Source organism: Cryptomeria japonica, chromosome 5 (genome assembly GCF_030272615.1).
Source record: "Cryptomeria japonica chromosome 5, Sugi_1.0, whole genome shotgun sequence".
Classification (NCBI taxonomy): Eukaryota; Viridiplantae; Streptophyta; class Pinopsida; order Cupressales; family Cupressaceae; genus Cryptomeria; species Cryptomeria japonica.
The window spans coordinates 554,275,904-554,298,305 of NC_081409.1; the positions used below are offsets into that span (position 1 = coordinate 554,275,904).

The 22,402-nt window shown below is 38.0% G+C and overlaps 1 protein-coding gene across 1 annotated transcript in view; it reads right to left on the reverse strand.

The window, feature by feature from the left end:
• Positions 1 to 2,346: 2,346 nt before the first annotated feature.
• LOC131063558 (protein root UVB sensitive 3) overlaps positions 2,347 to 22,402 on the reverse strand; it is a 133,970-nt gene continuing 113,914 nt past the window's right edge. The window contains exons 8-11 of the mRNA XM_057997415.2: positions 20,354 to 20,437; positions 19,997 to 20,079; positions 19,767 to 19,896; positions 2,347 to 2,447 (exon numbers count right to left, since the gene is read on the reverse strand). Coding sequence (XP_057853398.2) covers positions 2,347 to 2,447; positions 19,767 to 19,896; positions 19,997 to 20,079; positions 20,354 to 20,437 — 398 coding nt within the window. The remainder of the gene's footprint in view (positions 2,448 to 19,766; positions 19,897 to 19,996; positions 20,080 to 20,353; positions 20,438 to 22,402) is intronic.

Here is a 22,402-nt window from a genome sequence, read left to right on the forward strand (position 1 = left end):
TAGCCTAAAAGCACCGAAAAAGAGTTTCAGGTGGGCCAGGGAAACGGTGACTCCAATAGTCACCCCACTCACTCCTCCCTCAGCGGTCACGATCCCTAGCTAGGTCCGCCTCAACCCCCCGCAGGTATTTAAAGCATAACTCGTGGGCAAGAGGTAAGGAGAAAAGGGCACGCAGGAGATAAGATCGGAGAAGGTGAACGTCAAGAGCAGAAGGAACCAGGTAAGTCACTCTACCGCTAATATCAATTCTGCAATAAGTTTATTTATAAATCAATAGGGTTACATACCCCAGGGTAGATGTTCATTAGAATCATCAATATACAAATGTATGTAGTTTAATTAATTCAGTACATAGTATAATCATAGATGTGGTTGGAATACAAATGTATAGAGACTCATATAATAAAAATCAATAATATATATTAACATATAATATATACATATATATATATATAGGGGTGTACAATGTGAATAAATTCTCATGAACTAAATTAACTAATAAATAGATTACAACTACTACTTGAGGAATAAACAGCATTTTTCAATAAAGGTCTAGTAGGAATGATATAAGATACTACTAAAATGATGAATAAGGCAATTGCATATCCAAACCCAGTGAGATAGATGAGGAACTTAGCCACAAGGATAGCAGGAACTAGGCCTCTGTCAGGTAGGCCACCCACTGCAGTTGACGAAAGGTCTACTGGCAGTTGGGCCAAGGGGGGAGTGTATCGCCCTTGGGCCTGATAAGCGCTACGGGCATCCTATGGTAGCTAATCCTCTCGATCTCATTAGGAACTAAATATGGGAATTGACTTATTGATAACAAATGATCTTAAGTGAATTTGGCTAATTACACTCTAGATAAATTATACATACCTAAAAATCAATCGTTGAAATTCATTGTTTATATGTTTTCTTTAGATTGCAAAGTTGGGGACATTACATAAATAGTGTTACAATGCCACTTATCACATGGTATTAAATATGACTCCCTCTAAAGAAATATATGGCCAACCACTACTTTCTCTCTTATTCTACATTCTTAGATATTCCAACGTATAGGGAGTTGATTCTGGCCTCAACATTCGAGGAAATATAAATAAAGCTCTCAAAGATAACTTGGCACAGCTCAAAACCAAATGAAGCAACTAATCGATCAATGCTGCTCAATGCATGCCTTCAAATGAAGAGGATATGGTTTTTCTCTGCCTATTGCCATACAAGCAAACATGATTGAAATTGAAGGCAGCCAAAGATTATCAGCCAAATTCTATGATCCTCATCAAGCTTCATGGAAAAGTGGACCAATTGCATCCAAGTTGGACCTTCCATCATCTTCCCAGATCCAACCTAGTTTTCATGTATTCGATTTGAAGCAAGTGCTTGGTAAACGCATTCAATTTCAGACAACATTGTTGGCGCTTGATACAAAAGGATCCATCATCTTCAAATGAAAGGCTATTATGGACCATCATTCACACTAACTCTACCACTGCACTATAACAGATGTGTCGGTACAATGATATGGTTTGCAACCAAAAGATGCAACTCCCAACTCCAGCAACAATTTTAATGCCTTCAACTTCAAGGATAAAGCTTTTGAAGGGGGAGAGCATGTTAGAACCCTTACATTATAACTCTTTTATTATCTATTAGGTATTAATAAATAAAAGACTTGGATGCATATGCTTTATACGTCATCCCATGAGCTAATTAGAATAAAACTATTTATTCCACATGTACGGGGAAGTATTCTTTATCTTTTATTGATCAATATATTGTGGTGCCTCAGCAAGAGAGAGTCATCTTGAATACGATTTTCTGTTGAGCATTGTTCAAATAAGGAAGCCCCTCGAAGAAGCCATCAATACCTTGTAATGAGTTTGGTAATATCAATAAAAATTGCTTGATTTCATCTTTATTCACAGTTCACATGCTATTTTCTGTTTCGAATAATCTGGTTGCAGGGAAACTAGCTCAAAAGTACTTTTCATGTATAATTCTTACACTGACATATAATCTTATAAAAAATGGGGGGATTACTGTAATAGATGGGTTAAACAATAAGAGGGGATGGTTAATTCCAAAATTAAGGAAATATATCAAAGTGCACAAATATGTAGTATGAAAATGCTTTGCTAAGTGATACCTCATACAAAACATGATTAGATACTAACTATTTTTCTCTTATCTGAGTTAATGGGAGTTGATAAAATTCCAAGTTATTAAAAAATGCACAATTATAAAAATGCACTGTATGATACAGAAGTAATATCCTATTCCTAACATACACCTTAAAGCCAAACATAACTAGCAACAAACTAAGAGGAAAGATAATCAATATCACAAACCTTGACCATTGCTTATGAATCTTTGAAGTAGAATTGATGTTCTTCCTTCATTTAAGCTAGTCAAACAAACGCATCTAACAGCTTGATAGTTTGCTGTACAAGAAAATATGCAATCCAATGAATCCAACAAAGAAAGACCGAATATTTAATTAACAAAATTGAAGGATAATAAAATCAAAGTAGGAAACCTCAAACAATTTGTAGAACCATGCCTAAAATGTATCTTTCTACCAGCCAAAACAATTTTGTAAATGATTTGAACTTGCAAAAAACATAACTTAAAGATCCTAGTTGACAACAGTTTAATTCTTTTTGAATGTGAACTATATTACAAAGGCATTAATTTTAATAGATCACAAAGCAAGACAATTTTTTGACTTCGATTTGGTCCACGACAACCTTTAGTTTGAGTACAAAACCAAATCACATGTCCATAAATAATGTTGATCCTTTAAGTTCAGCAACTACTCTGAAAAATATATCACTCACAAGACCTTTAAGAAATATAACAATTAAGCGCACTGACAAAACAGCCCTTTTGCATCATAAATTGTGAGGTGGTCTCTTAAATAAGTTCATGGCAACTTTGTCCGTTGGGCTGTCACCTAGATGTTGAGATGGATATCACCAAGCATAGGACCCAAGTTCAAGCCCTCACAGGTGGAGAATTGTTGCTTTGAAATGGGGTATTTGGCGCAGACGGGAATTTCCAAAAATGAAAAAGCAATGCCTTAGTCTTGCCTAGGTGGAACTAAAATTAAAAATAGAGTATTTTCCTACTATCAAAAATAAAAAGTAATTGTACTTTTAAGGTTTGTCGTGGCTAATGCTTTGGTCAATGTCGCACAACACAAATCAACCAGAAAATGCAATCTGTCTTGTTATCATTAAGTAGTGTTATCAACATTTGAATAAGATAAATGTTTTAGTGGCTGAGTTAGTTACTGTAGAACACAAGATACCACTGAGAGGGGGGTGAATCAGTGGTTATCAATATTCTCAACCTTTTAAACTTGACTATGTGTACCGGTTAGCAATTCAAAGACTAAGGGAGTATACCGGTGAGATAAAGGAAATGATCATAAAACAAGCTCACACAAAGACACATCACATAACACCGGATGTACAAGGAAAACCCAATGTGGGAAAAACCTCGGTGAGAAATGCTACTGGAGTCTACTGCTCCAATCCAGCCTCACAATAAACAACTGTTACAATATTTAGGGCACCAACCCAAGGAGCACCAACCCCTACTGATTTAGGGCACCAACCCCTGCTGATTTAGGGCACCAACCCAAGTTGATTTAGGGCACCAACCCAAAGAGCACCAACCCCTGCATCGAGCTCCAACTGAGTGATTACAATGAAACATCTTGTTACAAATGAGTTTTGTAACACCTATTCAACTTCTCTCTTTCGGTTCAATCCTGCTCTCTCGGTTCAACTCTTCTTTGTCGGATCTCAGTCCTCTCTGTCTAATTTCTCTTCTGCTCTGCTTCTACCTTGCCAGATCTCTACTCGCACTCTCTCTAATTTCCTTCACTTTCTGCTCCTACCTTACCGGTTCATCCACTGTCGATTAGATGAACTGTTAGACTGTGTAACCGGTTACCGGTTACTCTGTGCCTTATCGGTTAAACCCTTCTCTTGCGCTCAGATTGATCACTCTTCTGCTTTTCAACAATCACCTTCTCTTATCCATCCTCAATCAACAGCTTACCGATTACTCTGTTTCTTGCCGGTTAAACACCTCTTACCAGTTGAACCCCTCTTATCGGTTTTCTCTTTAAGCACTCAATCGATTCAATGTTCTTCGATGAACTCTCTGACTGATTAACTCTCTGATGCACACTCACCCTCTCTCTGGTTCGGCACCACAGCATCATAAACTTTGATCTTTGATCTGCATATTTATAATCAAGCTTTCCTGCCAAAAACAAAAAATCAAATCTTGTGTCCTAGGGTTTTCTTCACCGACCCAATCCTTATCAGATCAAATCAGATCTCATCTTCGAGATTCACAACCTGCAACAAATTAGAAGGCAGTGCCATATTTGATTCTTCCAATACACATTTGCTATCTTTAGCAAAACACGGCCTTGCTTTAGTCAATCACAATAAATGAACCAGCAGCTTCCTTCTCCAAAACGACAAGATGATCAGATATCTTGCATCAATCTACTCACCAAGAGTCGTCCTTCGATCTGCTTCGAGCCGCAATCCTCTGTAGCTCACTCGTGAATTTCGCCAACAGCATTAAACACGGACTTAGTCGGCAACCACCTCACTGACGCACTCTTCACCACTACATGTTAGCCATCTAGATCCTACGTGTCATCTTCGTCAACACCCACCTCAGTTCACTGTGTCGGTTTAGGCTCAGGCACCAACCAAACACACAACCGATGTTCACCTTATAACCCTGGTTCATCTTTCCCTGCCAGTTATACAATAACGAATTAATCTTCATGCCAGGCACTTCACCATTCTGTCGGTTGGAACTTATCAGCCCAGTCACCAACTTTTCCAATCACAGCGTGCACCAAGAGTGAGTCATCATGCTCATCTCCATCCGACAAGAGCTCTTCACTTGGTCTCTTTGTTAGCTATACCGGTGGACATCTATACAGATAATATTCCTGCTTGTATACTGGTAACATACCATGCACACCGGTGACACCAAACTCCATCTGCATTCCGGTAACATCCTTGATGACTCCATGCCACCAATCTCCAACTGTTATGCATCAACCTACATCTGCATTCTGGTTAACATTAGCATCTCGGAGTAGATCCATGTCTGCAAGTGCTAAAATTTTCCTTCTCCTTCGTTAGCTCGGATCTCACCTCAACCGGTTTGTCAAAGTGACAAACTCATCACTTCTTATCCTTCATCTTCTCTCCCAGTATCTCATCATGCCTTCTCTTGTTGATCTGGTGCATATCTCTGATTTTATATACCGAAGGCTTCCTCATGTTTTAAATTGGTCATTCGGTATAAGCCTTCAACCACCTACCTTTAACTTCTCTGTCTTATCCCAGAAGGTTTATGATGCATTCCATGCATGATGTGAGATAAGCTCAGTATTACCACTTAACGGTTGGAGATGGACCGATGCACTCAATCTGCCAACACCCGGTGGGAGTGGATCTTTGTTGCTCATTCTGCTTCCGACATTGCACTAATAAGCAGATACATCTTCAACCAGACATATGACCCGGTAGACTTCCCATATGTCTTCCTTGCTATCTTGAGACAGCACAATTGTTGTCGGTCTTCTCTTCATCCTTTGATAGCATCTTTATCCGATGGGAGTCCTGCTGAATGTCATCAATTAAACTGTATACCAATTGCCTGTCCTTCCTCATTATTTCAACCTTGCTTTCTTACCGGTCACGGGCTTACCGGTTAGCAACAACACATTGTCAACACACTCACCAATTGACATCAATGACAACAATACCAGTTGACATCAATGACAACACAATACAATTACATTGTTTATGGCTTTATTGCTAGAATTGGTATTGTATTTGTCATTTTGAAAAGTTGGTTTTATGGTTGTCTTAACTGACAAACTAATTGGACCAACAAAAAGCAAGCAGAATGTTGGGGGAAAGGTGCTAATGTGACAGATCCTCCTAGTACCAAGATTTGTCCTGTGCAGCACCTAATGCAATAAAGACGTTTTTCTCTTATATTCTTCTAAATGAACATATTTCTGCAAAAGTGTAATTTTGAAGAATTGCATTTTGAAGCAAACATTACTGCTGCTATTCAAGGCCCCAAGTTTGCTAGACATAGAACTTGGCAATCGTATGCTAATGTTGGATGCCATACGGCTATAGAAACTTGTATGCTTCAGAGGTGTCTGTCTGACTGTACTGTACAACGAAACCAAGACAGGAAGCTGAAGCTGTAGAGATATTGAACAGTACTGTATTATTTGTTACCTTATCACACAACTATTTTACATCCAGCAGCAGCAATATGGTGGTGTTCAATGCTCCATTCTGTAATATAACATTGATCTGTCCAACTATTTTTAAAGCATCAAGTTAATTTTCTCTACATCAAGTTGAACTATCTGAAGGAATTTGTTGCACAGCAGTTCAAGGAAAAGAAACAGTTAATTGAGGAACTTTTGATAAATTGCAGCAAACTGATCATGAAGATGTTATGAGAATCCAAATTTTGCTGGGAAAAATATTCATTGCCAATTAGTGTTCGAGAGGGAAAAGCTAGTTGCAGTAATCGAGGAAAGTGAATTTTTTGTGTCAAAATACAGCCATTCCATTATCAAAATTAGCTTTCAGATTTTTTTGTAAATTCTAATTAGGGCTGAGGCAGATTAGTTCCTATAAATTTCAGTGATTATGGGATTTATTTGAAGAAATTTAGTTGCGAAAATTTTCATAAATGCTAACCTAACAGTGTACCCCAGGCATGTCCCCAGGGTTTTACACACATCCTCAAAAAGGAGACATCCCGAGGATGGCAAGATAGGGACAAAAGTCCTTCTGCCCCACCAACCTTCCCCCATCTCCAGCACCCAGGCCCCAACAGGGATTTTGTCCCCAAGGACATCTCCCTTTTGGGGTGACAATTAGAGATGCCCTTTCATCCCCAAGATAGACAGGGGGCTGTACAAACATCCATCAACTGTCTAGGGATGTGACGTCATCCCCAAAGGTAAAAAGATGGATTTAAATTTTTATTTTATTTTAGGAAAAGAAAAGAAAACCTTGAAACCCAATTCTTTCGCATCCATTTTGCTATACAAAAGAAAATATGCAGACAGGTGGACCTTGCTGGTTTAAAGAAAATAATAAATTATTAAACAAATAGCCATTAATGAAATTTGAGCACCTATTCAGTAAAAATAAAACTTGTGATCCTGTCTTATTGGTGATCAAAGGTTTATTTGAATGCTAACTAAGATCCTTGTTCTACATGGAGATTAAGGAAACATTAAACTACTAAAGCATGGGAGGTTGCTCACAAGTCACAAGTGTCAAGAAGAGATCCTTATCCTATGCTTTCCTAAGGAAATACATTGAACGATTCAAACTTATTTTTTTGTTAAATGGTGTCTTCATTGTGTCTACAAAACTAGACAAAGTTACAGCAAGTTAAATTTACCAACATCATAATCGAATCCTTTTCCAACTGACATATTATGGTCTCTGTTGTCACAAAAGCTTGCACCCTTGCTGAGCTATCAACTCAACAATGTAATATCCCCTAATAAGTCTAAGTCTAATTAATTAATAAATGATTTTTGTAATATTAATTATTTTATATTATCACCCATTCGATTAATATAAATTAATTAATAAGTTTATCATTAGTTCTAAATAATGGGAGTTGGTTCGATTCGATTCAGGAACCACCCCCGGGATTGATTTAAGGAGGAAGAGTTCTGGGAATGAGGGAGGAGAAAATATTTGATAGTGTTAATACACAGTTCGAAATTAATTTGCCTTTCATCAGTCATTGACTGGCCTATTGGTCGCATGACTCTGAAGAAGAATCGTTATCGATTGAAGCAGAATGAAGGTCTTTACGGGAGATCCCTTGGTGTATGATGCGGGTGTGTGTATTCTTACACACAAGACTGCAAATACTATCAGCGAAGGTGTGACACGGCGTCAACGCACACCAACTTTCCGTGCCTCTGTAACCCGATATCGGGTTGTAGCGTGAAGATTGTTATGACCACAGTGTGGTATGGAGTCGGCAATTACCGCGAACGGAAGTGGTTTGATATTGCCGCGGTGTGGAGGTTGTCGACATCGCATGGAGGATATGGAAGCGCTTCATAGCATTCCGCATACCGTGAAAATTCAGAATTTCAGACTTGACGTATATGCTTGTTCCGGTAGTACAAAGCTCTGGTAAATTGTCTGCATCCAGGAGTATCTTATTCTGGCTTATCCATTGAAGAGTTTATGAAGATCCTTGGGTAGCGTTCTACAACAAGTTTGGCATTAACGTGAAGTCTATAACCGGCAGTCACAACTTACCTATCAGGTGCATCATGAAAAGATATTCTCTTTCCTGTTCCTTGATGGAATATTTAATAAACTGATATCAATGTTTGTGAGTAATGATTGTTCAAGTTTGCTATGTTTATCAGTGATTATAAAAATAGAATTAGAGACACTGTGCGTTGAACAAACAAGGAAGATTCCAAATAAAAAAACTGTGTAAAGATGTTCATTCCCACCATTGGTTGTGTTGTACAAACAAATATCTGTTATATCCTGGTTATACAACTAATTGCAATCAAATCCTAGCTAGGGAATTTTACAAACAACCTCGTGAAACTTGTTGAAGGGATTCTTTTTCCCTTTACAAGTTATTTATAACTTGCATATCTCTCTCCAAAACCCGATTTTGCTTAGAAATGGAATAAAGTGACATTTTAAACTTGCTATTGTGTCCAAAAAACCCGATTTGCTCCATAAAGTGTAAATAGAGGAATTTTAAACTTGCAATTGGATTTCTAAAACCCGATTTTGCCTTGTTGAGAGAAAGTAACATTTTAAACTTGTAATATGGGATTTAAAACCCAATTTTCACTATTACATGTAAAATGAAACTTGTCATTCACTCCCAAAAACCTGACCAGCTAAGGAAGGCAATTTTGTTGGAGATTTGAAGCAATTTTTGTGGAGATTTTTGGGAGATAGAAAGCGTTTTGGATTCCTCCCTATTTTTATGCATTTGCAAACACATATTACACCATTTGGGGTTTATGATTGCCGGTTTTTGGTATTGAACAGCAAACACGTTTTTGCCAAATATCGCGATTTTCTCTTCCAAGATGCCACAGATCTCTCATCTCCCAAGTCGTTTTTGCTTTCTATACCTAGGCGTTGGGGTTTGATGGAGATTTGGCCGGTTCTTTTGCCTTTACATTTGCATTTTGTGCCACATTTTGCTGCCTATAACGTTTTTCAAAAACGTGGCAAGGGGTTTGGGAGTTCATTCATTGCTTACTTAAGGGGTTGTTTTCTTCAATCAAAGATTGATCATCTTTTGAAGAAGCATTTCGGATTGAAGCAAGGTATGATTTATTTTCTTCTTGTTTCATTTTCTTGTTTTCTTGTCTTCTTGTTTTCCATTCTAGTTGTAAATTTGTGTATATGTTGGTTTTGCCCCCAAAAATCGGTTTTGTGAGAGAGATTTTCCCCTTTGCAAAGCAATTTGTGAATTGCATTGTTCTTCCCCATTTTCCCTCTTTACTTGTGTTCGGGATTTTAAATCCCGATTACAAGTTGGATGAAAATAATTGTTCTTCCCTTATGATTATAAAAATTTAACCATCTTTTGTTGAAATTTCAAATTGCAAAGATGAAAAATACCCAACCTTCCAAAATCAGGTTTTTAGAACTAGATTGCATGTCCAAAGTTCTTCCCATTTTCTTGAAAATGACATTCCCAAGATCTTTTCATTTTTACCATTCATATTGCCTATATCCGTACTTTTCGTTCATGTCATTTCCCGCAAGTCTAATTCTCATTTTTCACTCATTTCTCCATTTTCCATTTTACAAGCATACTTGCATTCGGGTTTTTAAAATCCGATTGCATGTGCACTCTTCCCAACTTGTATACTTGTAAAATTTTCCCCAAGATCCGAAATTGGTCAAAGTCAAGATTCTTAGCATTCCCATTTATTTCCCATCTTTCTCTAACAAAATCGTGAAGTGCAAGGGTTGGAATTCTTCCCATTTGAAGAAGGAAAAATGTTAGTTGCAGTTGATTATGATGTTGCCTTAATACTTTTAAGTCTTAATCGCAATATACCAAGTTGTCCTTCAATGTCAGGTTTGTCATCATCTCCAGTTCCGAAGAAGATGAAATATAAATATGACAAGTATCAGAATGAAGTTTCACCTTCACAAGTTTCCTCTCCTTTGGATCGCATTCAAGACACGGAGATAGGGCATGTGGACAAGTTAGAATTCATTAAGAGGGTGGAGGATCCGCAGGATAGCAATATGCAGCGGTTGTTGGACAGTCACATTCATCATGCGTCTTCTTTCCCAGTGGCTGCCCTAGAACCTGAATTTGTTCTTGCTTGCGCTCATCAATTTGACAAGGAGACGAGAATCATTAGAAATAATGATGGTGAGGCAATAATCCGCCTTGATGCAGATACCATTGTGAAAGTCTTCAGAATACCGCCAGCACCTGTTTATATGGAGATTTCCAAAAGTAGTGCAGCCGAGTACTATGTCAAGAGGGAAAAGGACTGCAAACGTCATATTAACAAGTGGATTCATGAGCCACGAGCCGCTTTCTCAAGGTGGGCTAAGTTGTACCGTTGTGACTTCAAGTGAGAAATTGGAGACATCATTACTCTCCTCAACAAGATGATGGGTCTTGAACACTCTAATGTTTATGAGCCCTGGATGTACCAGTTTATCATGTTCATAAGGCAGTCCCATCATATGTCATGGGCGGAGGTTATTAATGATACTTTGTGCGAGCAACTTGCAGCAGTCCCTACCACCATGACGTTTTACATGAATTCATACTTAGTGTATTTGGCAGCATCACTTAGACATTTCCCTGGTCTTTCTACCAAGGATGATCGCTCGCTTATACTTGTGTGGGAATATTATGATCAACTGCGTTTGAGACCTAGCAGATTACATTTCAGAAGAGTTCAAGATGCATTCTTTGGTTACTTCATGTGCCAGTTTGACAAGACTCTAAAGAACAGAAGGGTGTCATATGAGGCATGGGAAAGAGTGAATGAGTATGAGTGCTTGTTTCTTCAATTCCCGACCTTTACCTATATGAGAATCGGATGCTATAGTGGGCAACCATACATGCTTCCTAGATACCTGATCGATAAGATCATTCTTATGGAGTTGGGAAGACAAATCATGGTTGTGCATGCTCATCAGTCTATCAGACATAAGGTCGGAATAGGGATTTCTACAACAAACCCATTGAAGATTGGCCGGTATTCTCTTGTCACATCCGTCAAAGCCAAAGCTATGGAGAGTGAGATACAGGAGGTTAAACTCAAAAGTTTTCAATCCGAGGCAGATTTTGACTACCGGGGTATGAAGGAAACGATCAAAAAGTCCTTTGTGCATGTGCATCGTATTGAGAATATCTAGGTAGATCTCCGTACAAAAGTGGAGGTTCTTAAGATGGACTATTGCAGTCTTACTGTTGAGAAGGTTATTGATTTGAACTTGGTGGATGTTCCTCAAGGAATGATTGATGATGGGAATGTGCTTGATCCAGAGTATATTTCACGAAGGGTTGAGGAAGCTCCACTTCCTCTAATCCAATGGTCACACAAAGAGTGCACTTCCATTCTTGAAAGGTTTCAGCCTATCTTAGCTAACACCAACACTTGGCTTAAAGGTAATGGTGTTAGACTCATCAAAATCAAGGTTGGAAAAGAAGATGACTCTACGGGGCCTCTTGGACGTAAGTCTGAGATTCAAGTTGACAACAAGGAAGGTGCATCATCTTTAGGCACTAGGATCAAATTGCGAGTTAGTCGGGCAACAGTACTTCCTCCTGAGGAGGCGACAGTTCGTGGGAAAGAGAAGTATTGGCTTCACATTCATGTGATTGATCCTGATGATCCAGAAGAAGGACAGCAATCAGACGATGCTCCTAGATCACTAGCTTCAGAGTCACCTCATGAGATTCCCTCCTCGGTTTCTATGGAGTTGCTTCTATCTCCTCCGGACATAGTGGTAGAGGAGTCTCCTAAGAATGTCGTCCCCATTTCAGCAGTTGAGCCTCCTATTGATCATCAACAAGAGAGTCTGCTGGAAATCTTCGAGGATACTCCTGTGTGCATTCATCTATCAGAGATTGATACCTCTGCTTCCAGCTTTGAGGAGTTTATGAAACAGACTTCATGTCCTTTGGTTACTGAGCAAACCATGGTTGCTATTCAGACAGATACTTCCCCCAGGGTGACTACGGTTGTTCAAACAGAAACTGCTTCTCCTTTGCTCGCAGCTGCTACTGAAGGAGAGTTGATGGCTTTACCTCCATGGCTTAGTTCTTTTACCCCAAAAAGGAAGAAGCAAGAAATCTCACCTGATGCCTTTGATTATCAGCAACTTAAACAGTCTAGGCCCAAGGTTGCTAAAAAGGCAAAGACAATCTCAAGAGTAACTGTTGACAACAACAAGATGAAGGTGGCTGAAATTGTTGAACCTCTTGTAGATAAGCCACTTGAAGAGATGTCAGTTGCTAATTACAAAGTCACAAGGGTAGAATTGGGTAAGCAAATGCATGAAGTGGTTAAACATGATGCCCAGTATTCTGTAGCTTCACTAGTACAACGGTATGATGAGCTTCTAGCCAAGAAAGACAAGCTAGAAGAGGACAATAGGCAACCTGTTGCAGTTGTCCGTAAAATCACAAAACCTACTGGTGAAGTGAGTAATCCTTCAAGTTCTACCGAGGCACGAGAATCAATCCAGGGAGTTGAGAGAGCTGCTCAAAAGGTACAAGCATTGGAATCTTGGGTTGATCAGCGTCATGATCTTTGTGCACAAGTCTTGAAGGAGGTTTTCCAAATGATGGCCAAGTTGAAGACCATTGAAGAACAATTGAACCAAGTTTCTGATACTTTCAAATGGAACTTGGAAAAGGTAGAAGACAACTTGATTATTTGGCTTAAAATTCCTCAGCAAAAGTTAAGTGTTCTTCTAGAACGTCAGGTAATTCCTTCAAGAGTTGTGTACCTGGAATATCAGGAGCTCTTGGAGAACAAAGCCCTATTCTTAAGTCACTTATTGAAGACATTGATGATGCTATGAGGCTGCGAATGGAAGTTTTTCAGGATATGATCTCTCATTGTCAGAAAGCTTCTTGCACCGTCATGGGTCATGATGGAGAATTGTTGGTAGAAGAAAAGGTTATTTCTGATCTGCAGTTGAAGATCTGTCAAGAGTGGAAAAGTGAACCATTTTCAGCAGCATCCATTCAAGCCTTAGTGACTTATCAAGGTTACTTGCGGGAAATTCAAAGTTCCTTTGAGAGAAATAATGCCACAATCCTTCGTTGCAGCGAAGTTATCGTGAAAACCATGATCGTGGCCAAAAATACCAATGAACCGAATCCTGATGAGCTACGATTCATGAAGGATTCATGTCTTCACATGCTGCAGCTTAAGTGTTTCTCAACACTTAGTTGTATTTTTCCAGATTTGTAATCTCTTAGTTGTAGTTTTTCTTTTGACAGGTTACATGTAAAAACTTTTTGTAGTTTGCAAGTTAAGTCTTTACTTGCACTTTTGTAATTACATGTAAGGCAACTACAAGTTGTTTTCAGTTAGGACTGTAGTTGGAATAAGTCATAGTTAGTTGTTGAATAGGTCTTGGTGCTTGAGAGAATCTCTCAAGTTAGTTAGGATCCTCCCACCTTTTTCTCAAGGCTCCTATTCTATAAATACTTGAGGGGTCTATTGTAATTTTTATCTTTTAGAAAGCAAGCAAAAACTCTGTCAATTTGCAGCAAAGAAGTCTTTGAACTTTTATGTGTAAATTAAAGAATTGAAAGGAATAGAAGAAAATTGTTCAAGCTTTGAGTCTTTGTGCTACATTCTTGAGTTTGTGTTCCATATTACCTTTCTTGCAAGTATTTCTTTGAGAGCTTAATCGAATCTGATTTGCAGTCTTTGAGCTGCAAGTATTGGAGATTAATTTAGTTAAAGTAGAAGTTCTATTGAGAAAAGTTGTAAGACTTTGTGCTTGCACTTGTTCTTAAGAGAATTTAGAAGTAAATTTTGTGAGAAATAGTTGTGAGTCTTTGAGCTCACGCTTGTTCTTGTTGTCTTGTGTAGAAAGAAATAAGTTATTTCAGACTTTGTGTTGTTATGATTTGTTCTTGATAGCATTAGTATAGAAAAGGGTAGATATGACTTTACATAATCAAGACTTTGAGCTTGATATTGTTGTCCCATCCCGAAGGAAGTGACGGAAGTCTTTGAGCTTTCAGGAAACTTCATTTCTTTTCTCTCATTTCATTTCAAAAAGTTGTTACTGTTGTTTTATGTTAAATTGCTATCACTTTTCTATGAAGAGAAAAGGATATTGTCTTTCTTGTAAGAAGAAGAAAGACTGCTGTCCCATCCCATTTTATTTTTAAGTTGTAGATAGATAGGGGGAGCCTTCCCTTAATTAGGAGAGTTTTACTCACACACTGTGGTTGAAACCACAATTTTGTATATTTCCCCAAGTGTACAAAATTTTCAGCCAACAATGTAGACCAGTTCCTCTCAGTAGCTGAAGAACTAGAAACTTGAGATAGCAAATGAATTACTAGAGTGGTAATCAATGATTTTTTACTATGACACTTCCACCACAAAAGTGGGTCCTCTTGTGCCACAGTTGCTATATCCATCTTAGCCACGTATGAATAACCCCTAAGAGTGGCAAATTTGGTCCACTCGGTGTGAATCGTGTCATCATTTTTACCATCATATATATTATCAATGCACCTAAAGAACCCTGTTTTCACCTCATCATCCTAAATAGTTGTATCTCTACCAGGTCTAGCCTTGTATCACTTAGGATTCAATGCATAGGCAACCATATGCAAGAGAGTGTTGAGCTTGTCCCAACTATGTTGAATGATCGGCCAAATGTGCTCATTGTAGAATGTTAAAGTGGGATCCTTCACTCACACAATATCCCTCATCTAGTCAAGCATAGCATAGAATAGAATAGAGGGTCCTTAAGAGTGCATGTGAAGTGTGGAAATTGCAGATAAACATCTGCACATCTCTTGCATCGTTGACCACTACTCTAATCCAATCAATCTTCCCCATGTCCTTAAGTGCATTGTTCATGGCATGCACACAACATGGAGTCCACCAAATATGTTTGTAGGCTACCTCAATAAGTTTCCCTGCAACTCTGCACACGTGTTGCATTCATCACTACTTGGACCACATTTTGCGGCCCAACCTACTCAATAGCCTCCTTGAGGACCTGTTGATGGTGTTATTACACACTATGCAACACAAAATAAAATACTAAGTATTCTATCCTCTCTTGAACAAAGACTCCCAAATGCTAAGCTACGTGATCAAGTGGGACGACTCCAAGGTTCTCTATTGTCATGTCTTGGATAGAGTCAGTTGTGTATGATCTGATATTGCTGGGATCACATGGTGGACTTACATTGAATACTTGAATGCTCGAATGATGCTGGAAAGCGGGATTTCACTTCATTAAAAAAAAGGAAAAAAGGATAAGGGTTGAGAGAGATCTATTCTAACTCTAGGAATGTCTCTCTAATCCTTAACATTAAATATGATCTCCCTGCTGCTAATAATAACTCATCGTAAATGCTCAAGAGATAACCAAATATACCAAAAGAAGTCCTAAGATTGAAATTAATAAAGGACAAGATATACCAACACTGAAACAAGGTCTGGTATGACAAATCTGATTTGTCTCTGACCTGCAAACTAATTAAGAGTCAACTGGTAATTGTTTTCTTTATTAGGCCAAAATTGTCCTCTCTCAAGACTTCACTAATGCCAAGTTTGGTATCACTGGAGTACTCCTCAAGTTCACTGACATCTCATAACCTTAACGTGGCTGCCTTCAACAACAAATTCGCTGATCAAATAAAGTCAATTAGTTGTTGATGATGACTGACTTTGCTTGTCTTACTAATAACTTCACCTTGATCTCAGTCCAAGTGACTTTGACCCCAGCAATGTTCGCTGTGTCTTAGATCAGAACCACTTCTGTGCAAGACTTTGTCACCATTTTAATCGAATTAGACTGAGTGAAAATGAATTCAGCATCGCCCTGGATCATGATGTGCCTGGGATTAGCTTTGATCTGATCTTAGACATAAATTGCCACCAATAATGGATTCGCTGTCTCAGGCCTGTTGGTTGGATTCGCTTGTAGTCTTGGATCTGATTGCCTCCTAGTGGTAATTCATTGCGATTGGAAATGGCGAATGGCTGATCAAAATCAGATCACTGGCTTTGGAGCTTGTAAAAAACTGTATTTGCTGTGGATGTTGCCTAAGTTGAATGAGAATTCACTGGACTTCAAAGGGAATTAACTGTTAGGTAATGATAACGAATCGCTGCTTAGAATCGCCCTTCAAGTCAAAGTCTCTTTCCATGAGCTCACCATAGCTTCAATCAGAATCGCATGAAAACGAATGCACCTTTGCCTTAGTCACTCATGAATTGCTATCCTTGATGAATCTGCTGATTAATAAATTCGCTCTTGATTTTGGTTCGAATGCCTCTCTTAATGACAATTCGCTTGAGGATGAATCCCTGATACAATGGCAATGTCAATTTTGAATTGATCAAATTAAATGATCAAATTCAAGATTATAATTGCTAAGAGAGGTCGATACCACATGGATATACTTTAGGTTACATTTCATGTATATATTGGCAGGATGTTTGAAGTGGTTTCAGATCTCTAGGAGTTATGATGCAAATTCTAAGTTTTAGAAGATCTTTTAAGTTTTCAAACAATCAAATTTCAGTAATCAATAGGCTCCTATCAGCATTCTCTCACTCTCTCTGTCTCACTTACTTTATCTGCCCCTCACTCTTCCTCTATTTCCTCTCTCTACCACTCTCTATCTCACTCTCTCCTCTCTCCCCCAAGATCTAGAGCTATCTCTCTACCCCTCTCTCTCTCACCCTTAGACCCCAGCGAGTGATGCTACCCTCAACCTCATTTTAGCGAGATGGAGGAGCCACATCAGACTCCTAGGACTAGACCCTCTAGTTCTATCCATCCCTTGGTTTTCGCTAGAGCTGGGAAGAGGAAGATGTAAAATGTTTTGATGTAGTATTTACATTTAGTTTTACAAAAACAATTTTTAATTTCATTTTGTTTGTCTATCAGCCATCAACATTCCACAAGAGGATGTCATTGTGTACCCAATTTGCATTTAAATCAATCAAATATATCTAGACTCAGCTTGTTGCTTTTGAACACTCATGTATTGACTCACTGGATGCATCTCCTATTTGAATTTTGCAAAAAAAATGCATTTCTAATTAAACTTAAGCAATTTTTAAAGTTGTCGAGTTTTTGTTGAGTTTTCTCCGAGTTTCATTGTGTTTATTTTTCGTGCCTTGGTGAGTTTTTGCTTTTGGCGAGTAGTTCAATTATCACTGGAATCATAAAAGCAAATTGATAACAATTAACCATCACAACATTTTCTAAGTAAACACAGAGCATTAAGTTGAGCAAAATGAACAAAGATAAACATTATACAAAGGCAAAAATGGCACAGTCTTGTGTATTTGATCTCTGTTACTTTTAAGAAATACACATGCTAAGGTCTAAAAATTGTTGCAAACTACTGGTTAATTCCTTTTCTGAGAGTTTTTTACAAAAGTGATGAACCCCTTTATAAAGCGAGAAAAATCTTTAAATAGAACATCCCCTGCACTGGAAAAGAAGACTACAACCAAAAAGATTCCCTACATCTCTACTGCCTGTGGATCGCCATCATGTTAGCAGTTGCAACTGCTTGCTAGACAGTCATATTTGCCCCTTCCTATGCAGCGGCACTGCCATCTGGCAAGCCAACTACTTCTATTACAACTACATGAATGGAACGGGCTTTGAAACTGTATCGGCACTTGCATTCCTTGAACTGACACATAGCATCACCAGCTACCTCCCTCAATCACTCCACTTGAAAATGGACCAATGGCACACCTTTTAACTTTATTCGGGCTTAGTACACTCTCAAGCTTGTTCTCACAAGACACATGGCATCATTGGATGCCAAACTTATAATAAACAAAAGCTCTTTCCTTTATCCTTCAGTGGTATGTGGCACTAGACACATGGCATCACGATGCAAGCCGCCTGCTACTTTAGATCTCCAGCCTTGGAGAAAGTGTGCTGCATCAACATGTGGTGCATGGGGAAATACATTAGAGAGGAAAAGGCATGGACCGCTATTTTTGTAAGACATCTGCAGACTTATTTAAATGAAGCCAAAATAAAGAATAAAAGCTATGAAAGCTTGAAAAATACAAATGAAGCCTTATCAAACATACTAACTCAAGCCGAAGGCTGCAGTAGATAGGATCCACAGTTAGTACAAGAAATGACCATAAATAACCTTCAGAAACCTTGAGAATGTCAAATATTCTTGACCCAAACAAAAGTGTTTTATGTCTAGAGAAAGCCCCCATAAATCTGCAGCTCAGAGCCTTTTCTTTAAGCAGTCACATCTGGTTCTGTTACTCACAATCTCTAACGATTTTCCTTATGCTTGAACATAAGCAAAATGTGTTTTAGGAAATAGGGAAAGTTACCATAAATCTGCAGACTGAGACCTTTTAATTAAGGAGCCATATCTGGTTCTTCATTTCATTCAAGAAGAGTGGCAATTTGGAAGTAGTTCAAAAAATAGCAGCAATTTGAGAGGTCCACATTTGGAGGTAGCAACCATTTTCCTTTTTGGAAGGGAAGGGCAATCAAATACCAGTTTTTGAGCACAATGACAAATGAAGCTAAGTGATTCTTCTTTACAGATCATATTGTATCATTTGCTACTGCAGTCCAGAAATTTATGCTCTGACCTGATGAGGTAGGAATCGGTGAGGCCATAGCACCCTAAAGAAGAATCTATGAAGATGGATCCTTACGCAAAGATTTGGTGGGAAACAGCATGAAAAAACAAAGGGAACATAGAAACACTCTGGTGCAGTTGGGTGCACGACCAGAAAGACAGGAGAGAGGACAAAGTCTTTAGCTAATGATCATTCCACAGCTAATGTTTATTGTAACGCTGAATCGCAAGCCACAATTTCTTATGAATATTGCACATGTTATTTGGATGCTACAAAGGAAAAAGTGGAGTTGTTAAAAAGACATAATGTTGCAAAGGCAATTATGTAAATGGATACTTAAAAGTTGCTGAAGCAAACACGCATAGATTTATTAGGCTACTATAGCCAGGAGAAGCAGACAGTTTAAAACCACAATGCATTCAAGAAGAAATAGTTGCAAAGATACAGACTGAACCTAGAAACAAAAACTATTAGTATTGTACACTCAGTGGTTGCAGAGGCTGGTTACCTATTTAAATCAGTGGGATAGAATGACTACCATATGGAAACTCAATTGGCCGCTGTTGTATCTTGAAATTATCCTGTAAGAACTAAGTTGGTATGCAGATGTTGCATTTATAGCAAAGGGGCATGCATATGTTCTTGTACATGGATAACTGACTGAACCAAGTTGTTGGGATCAACAAGAAAACACCAAATTGTAGAAAAAATCACATGTCATTTCAGAGAAGCCCTTCAATGTTAATTGTAAGTCTAAAAATAATTGAGACAGTCATTAAGAGGGAACATATAGATTTGAACAAAGGCGTCTTTAAAAGTTTACCAAACATATGGAAAAATGTGAGAAGAAGAAATGAAGACCACATTGCGCCAGGACGTCCTGCTGTAATATGGGCAAAAACCATCCCAAGCAGCATGCCCAGCATGGTAGCCATTGTTTCTTGGCTACCTTCCTGTAAGTTAATCAAACATTTTAAGATCATAAAAATTATATTTAACATTGATATGACAAATTTTGAAATTTAAAATATCAATTCCAAACATAATGTAAACCTTTGCAGATACGTCTGCTGCATTTTGTTGCAGGGCAAAGTGTTGTGTTAAAGCAGCTCTTGTGGCTCCACTTGCCACTCCCGCTGCAAAGTTCGTCTGAAAACGTTAACATCTATCAAAAATCGGAAAATTGGTGAATTAATGTACATCTAAAATAAGCTCTAGTAGAATCCCTCCTCATTAGAACCAAATGAAAAAATCGATCCATCTTTTGAGGTAAATTTCACAGCAAACTATGCATGATATTTTGTAAAACTTACTAAGTTTTGCACAGAATTAAACCAGCACAGAAATTTCTTGGCAGAATTAACAAAAGAGCTCACATTTCAGTTTATATACAGATTTATAGAGTCTTACTGAAAGATCTTGCAATGCTTCCTAGACATAGTATTATTACAAAACTTGCAGGGTAGAGAGGAGAAATGAGATCCATCAGCATTCCTGCATCATCCAAATAAATGTGATTAACGGCAAGTATTGATATGCAAGCATAGAAGTTTAATAACTAATTCAGTCATAAATTGCAGTAACTTTGGAATTTATAATATGCAGAAGTAAGTTAGAATACTTTGTACATTAAAACATGGAGAAAAAGAAAATTCAGGAATGAAAGTGCTACATAATAACACATTGACAGTCGTATAATCATGCTTGTTTAAGAAATTCTTGTTTGGTTATCAACTTGCAAAGCATACTATTTTTATCTTGAAACATGCATGGGTATATCTTGATAATGAATTTTTCATTAAAGTGGTCCTCATTTCCTTACTAAAACCAAAGCATGTTGGCTCAATTTCAATCTTGAGAAATAAGGTAACCCTTAAGTAGCCCTCTTACATTAATATCATTTGTTCAAACTATTTTCAAGAAAAGACAAGGTTAAGCAGAGATGCATCCCCAAATCTAAAACCTCTGTCCCCATTCCCAACAACGTATCCAGATGGCAGGATGGCAAGCAATGTCCCCTGCATCCCCTTTTCTCTCTAAAGGGACTAGAACATCCCTGGGGCATCAAAAAAACTTGTGGAACATCTACAGAATGGCCAGGGACATCTTAAATGTTTCTCAACAATCTCAGAGATGACTAGGCATCTTGAACAGGAAAAAAATCATCTATTTTAATACTTGCATTTGTTATAATTAGAAAACGATTTTAAAAGGGATTTGGAAGCACTTGTGGCTTCACCCCTTGTGCAAACCTAAAACGTTCCAAACTTAGAAAAAGCATAGTTCTATTTTACCTGCTCCTTGGTTTGAGATTTTGGGCAGCTTGAAGAAAAAGATGAGGAATGAAAGAAGCATAGAAAGGAAAGAAGGGGAAGATGATTTGCAAGCTGCAAATGCTCTTTGAAGGTCATTTTCAGCCATCACAAGGTAGGCTCTACTCTCACCTTTGCTGTATTAACAGTTTGTTTTCATTTTATTTTATTTTGTTATAAAACTCGGGGACTTTGTTTCCTTTTTTCTTTTTTATTCCTGTATAGTCTTCATTGTTAGTCACACAAAACCATAATCCTAGAGCAGCCTATCACACATTCCTTGCAAATAAAAATGAGCAGCAAGTATTGGATATCATAGTTTTGATCATATTTCACAAAGGAAGATTTTTTGGCTTATGGGTATTGTTTCGAACATCTTCCATAACCTGGGCAACTCATTGTGATAGGTTACTTGCATCATTTGAGGAAGCACTGGTTTAATAAGGTAAAAATGCCCCTAAGTAGTGGGCACCTATTCTTGCATAGCACATGGGTTTTGGTGAATGTTGAAATCTTCATGTTAGAGATTCTAACTGCTCTTAAAAGTGGTATTTCTGAGTTTAAATTCTGCATATGATCACTAGTTGCTTCCATGATATTTGAAGAAATTTGGAGAGGTTTCTGATTTCATGAAGAACTGAAAAAATACACTTCTTGGCATGAATACTAGGTCTACTATTTCTTTGAATAAGTTCTCATTTCTAATGATTTGGGCAAATTCTACGGGATACAAATCAAGAATTCAATCTATACTCTTTAACGAATTCTGAAAATAGAATGTAAATTTGACAAGAATAGGGTCTCAAACTCTCATAAAACCTTTAAAAATCATCATTTTCAGACTTAGGTAAAATCTGATACGGAAAACGAAGTCTGAAGACACCTGGTGTACTCAGAAAATTCATCAAAATTAGGAACATAAGAGTATACCAAAGGTCAAATTTCACTTGGAAAAGGTGAATAAAGTTCTGATTTTCAGCTTTGAATGTCTGAAAACACCTTCTCAAACTCAACCATGGCTGTCAATAGGTCTGAAGACAACCTGCAACACCTAAAATCAGTCTCATAACAAGGTTGCAGCCATGTATAAACACTTGCAATCGATGGAATTTTACCTCCCAAGTCAAAGTTGTCAAATCTGAGCACA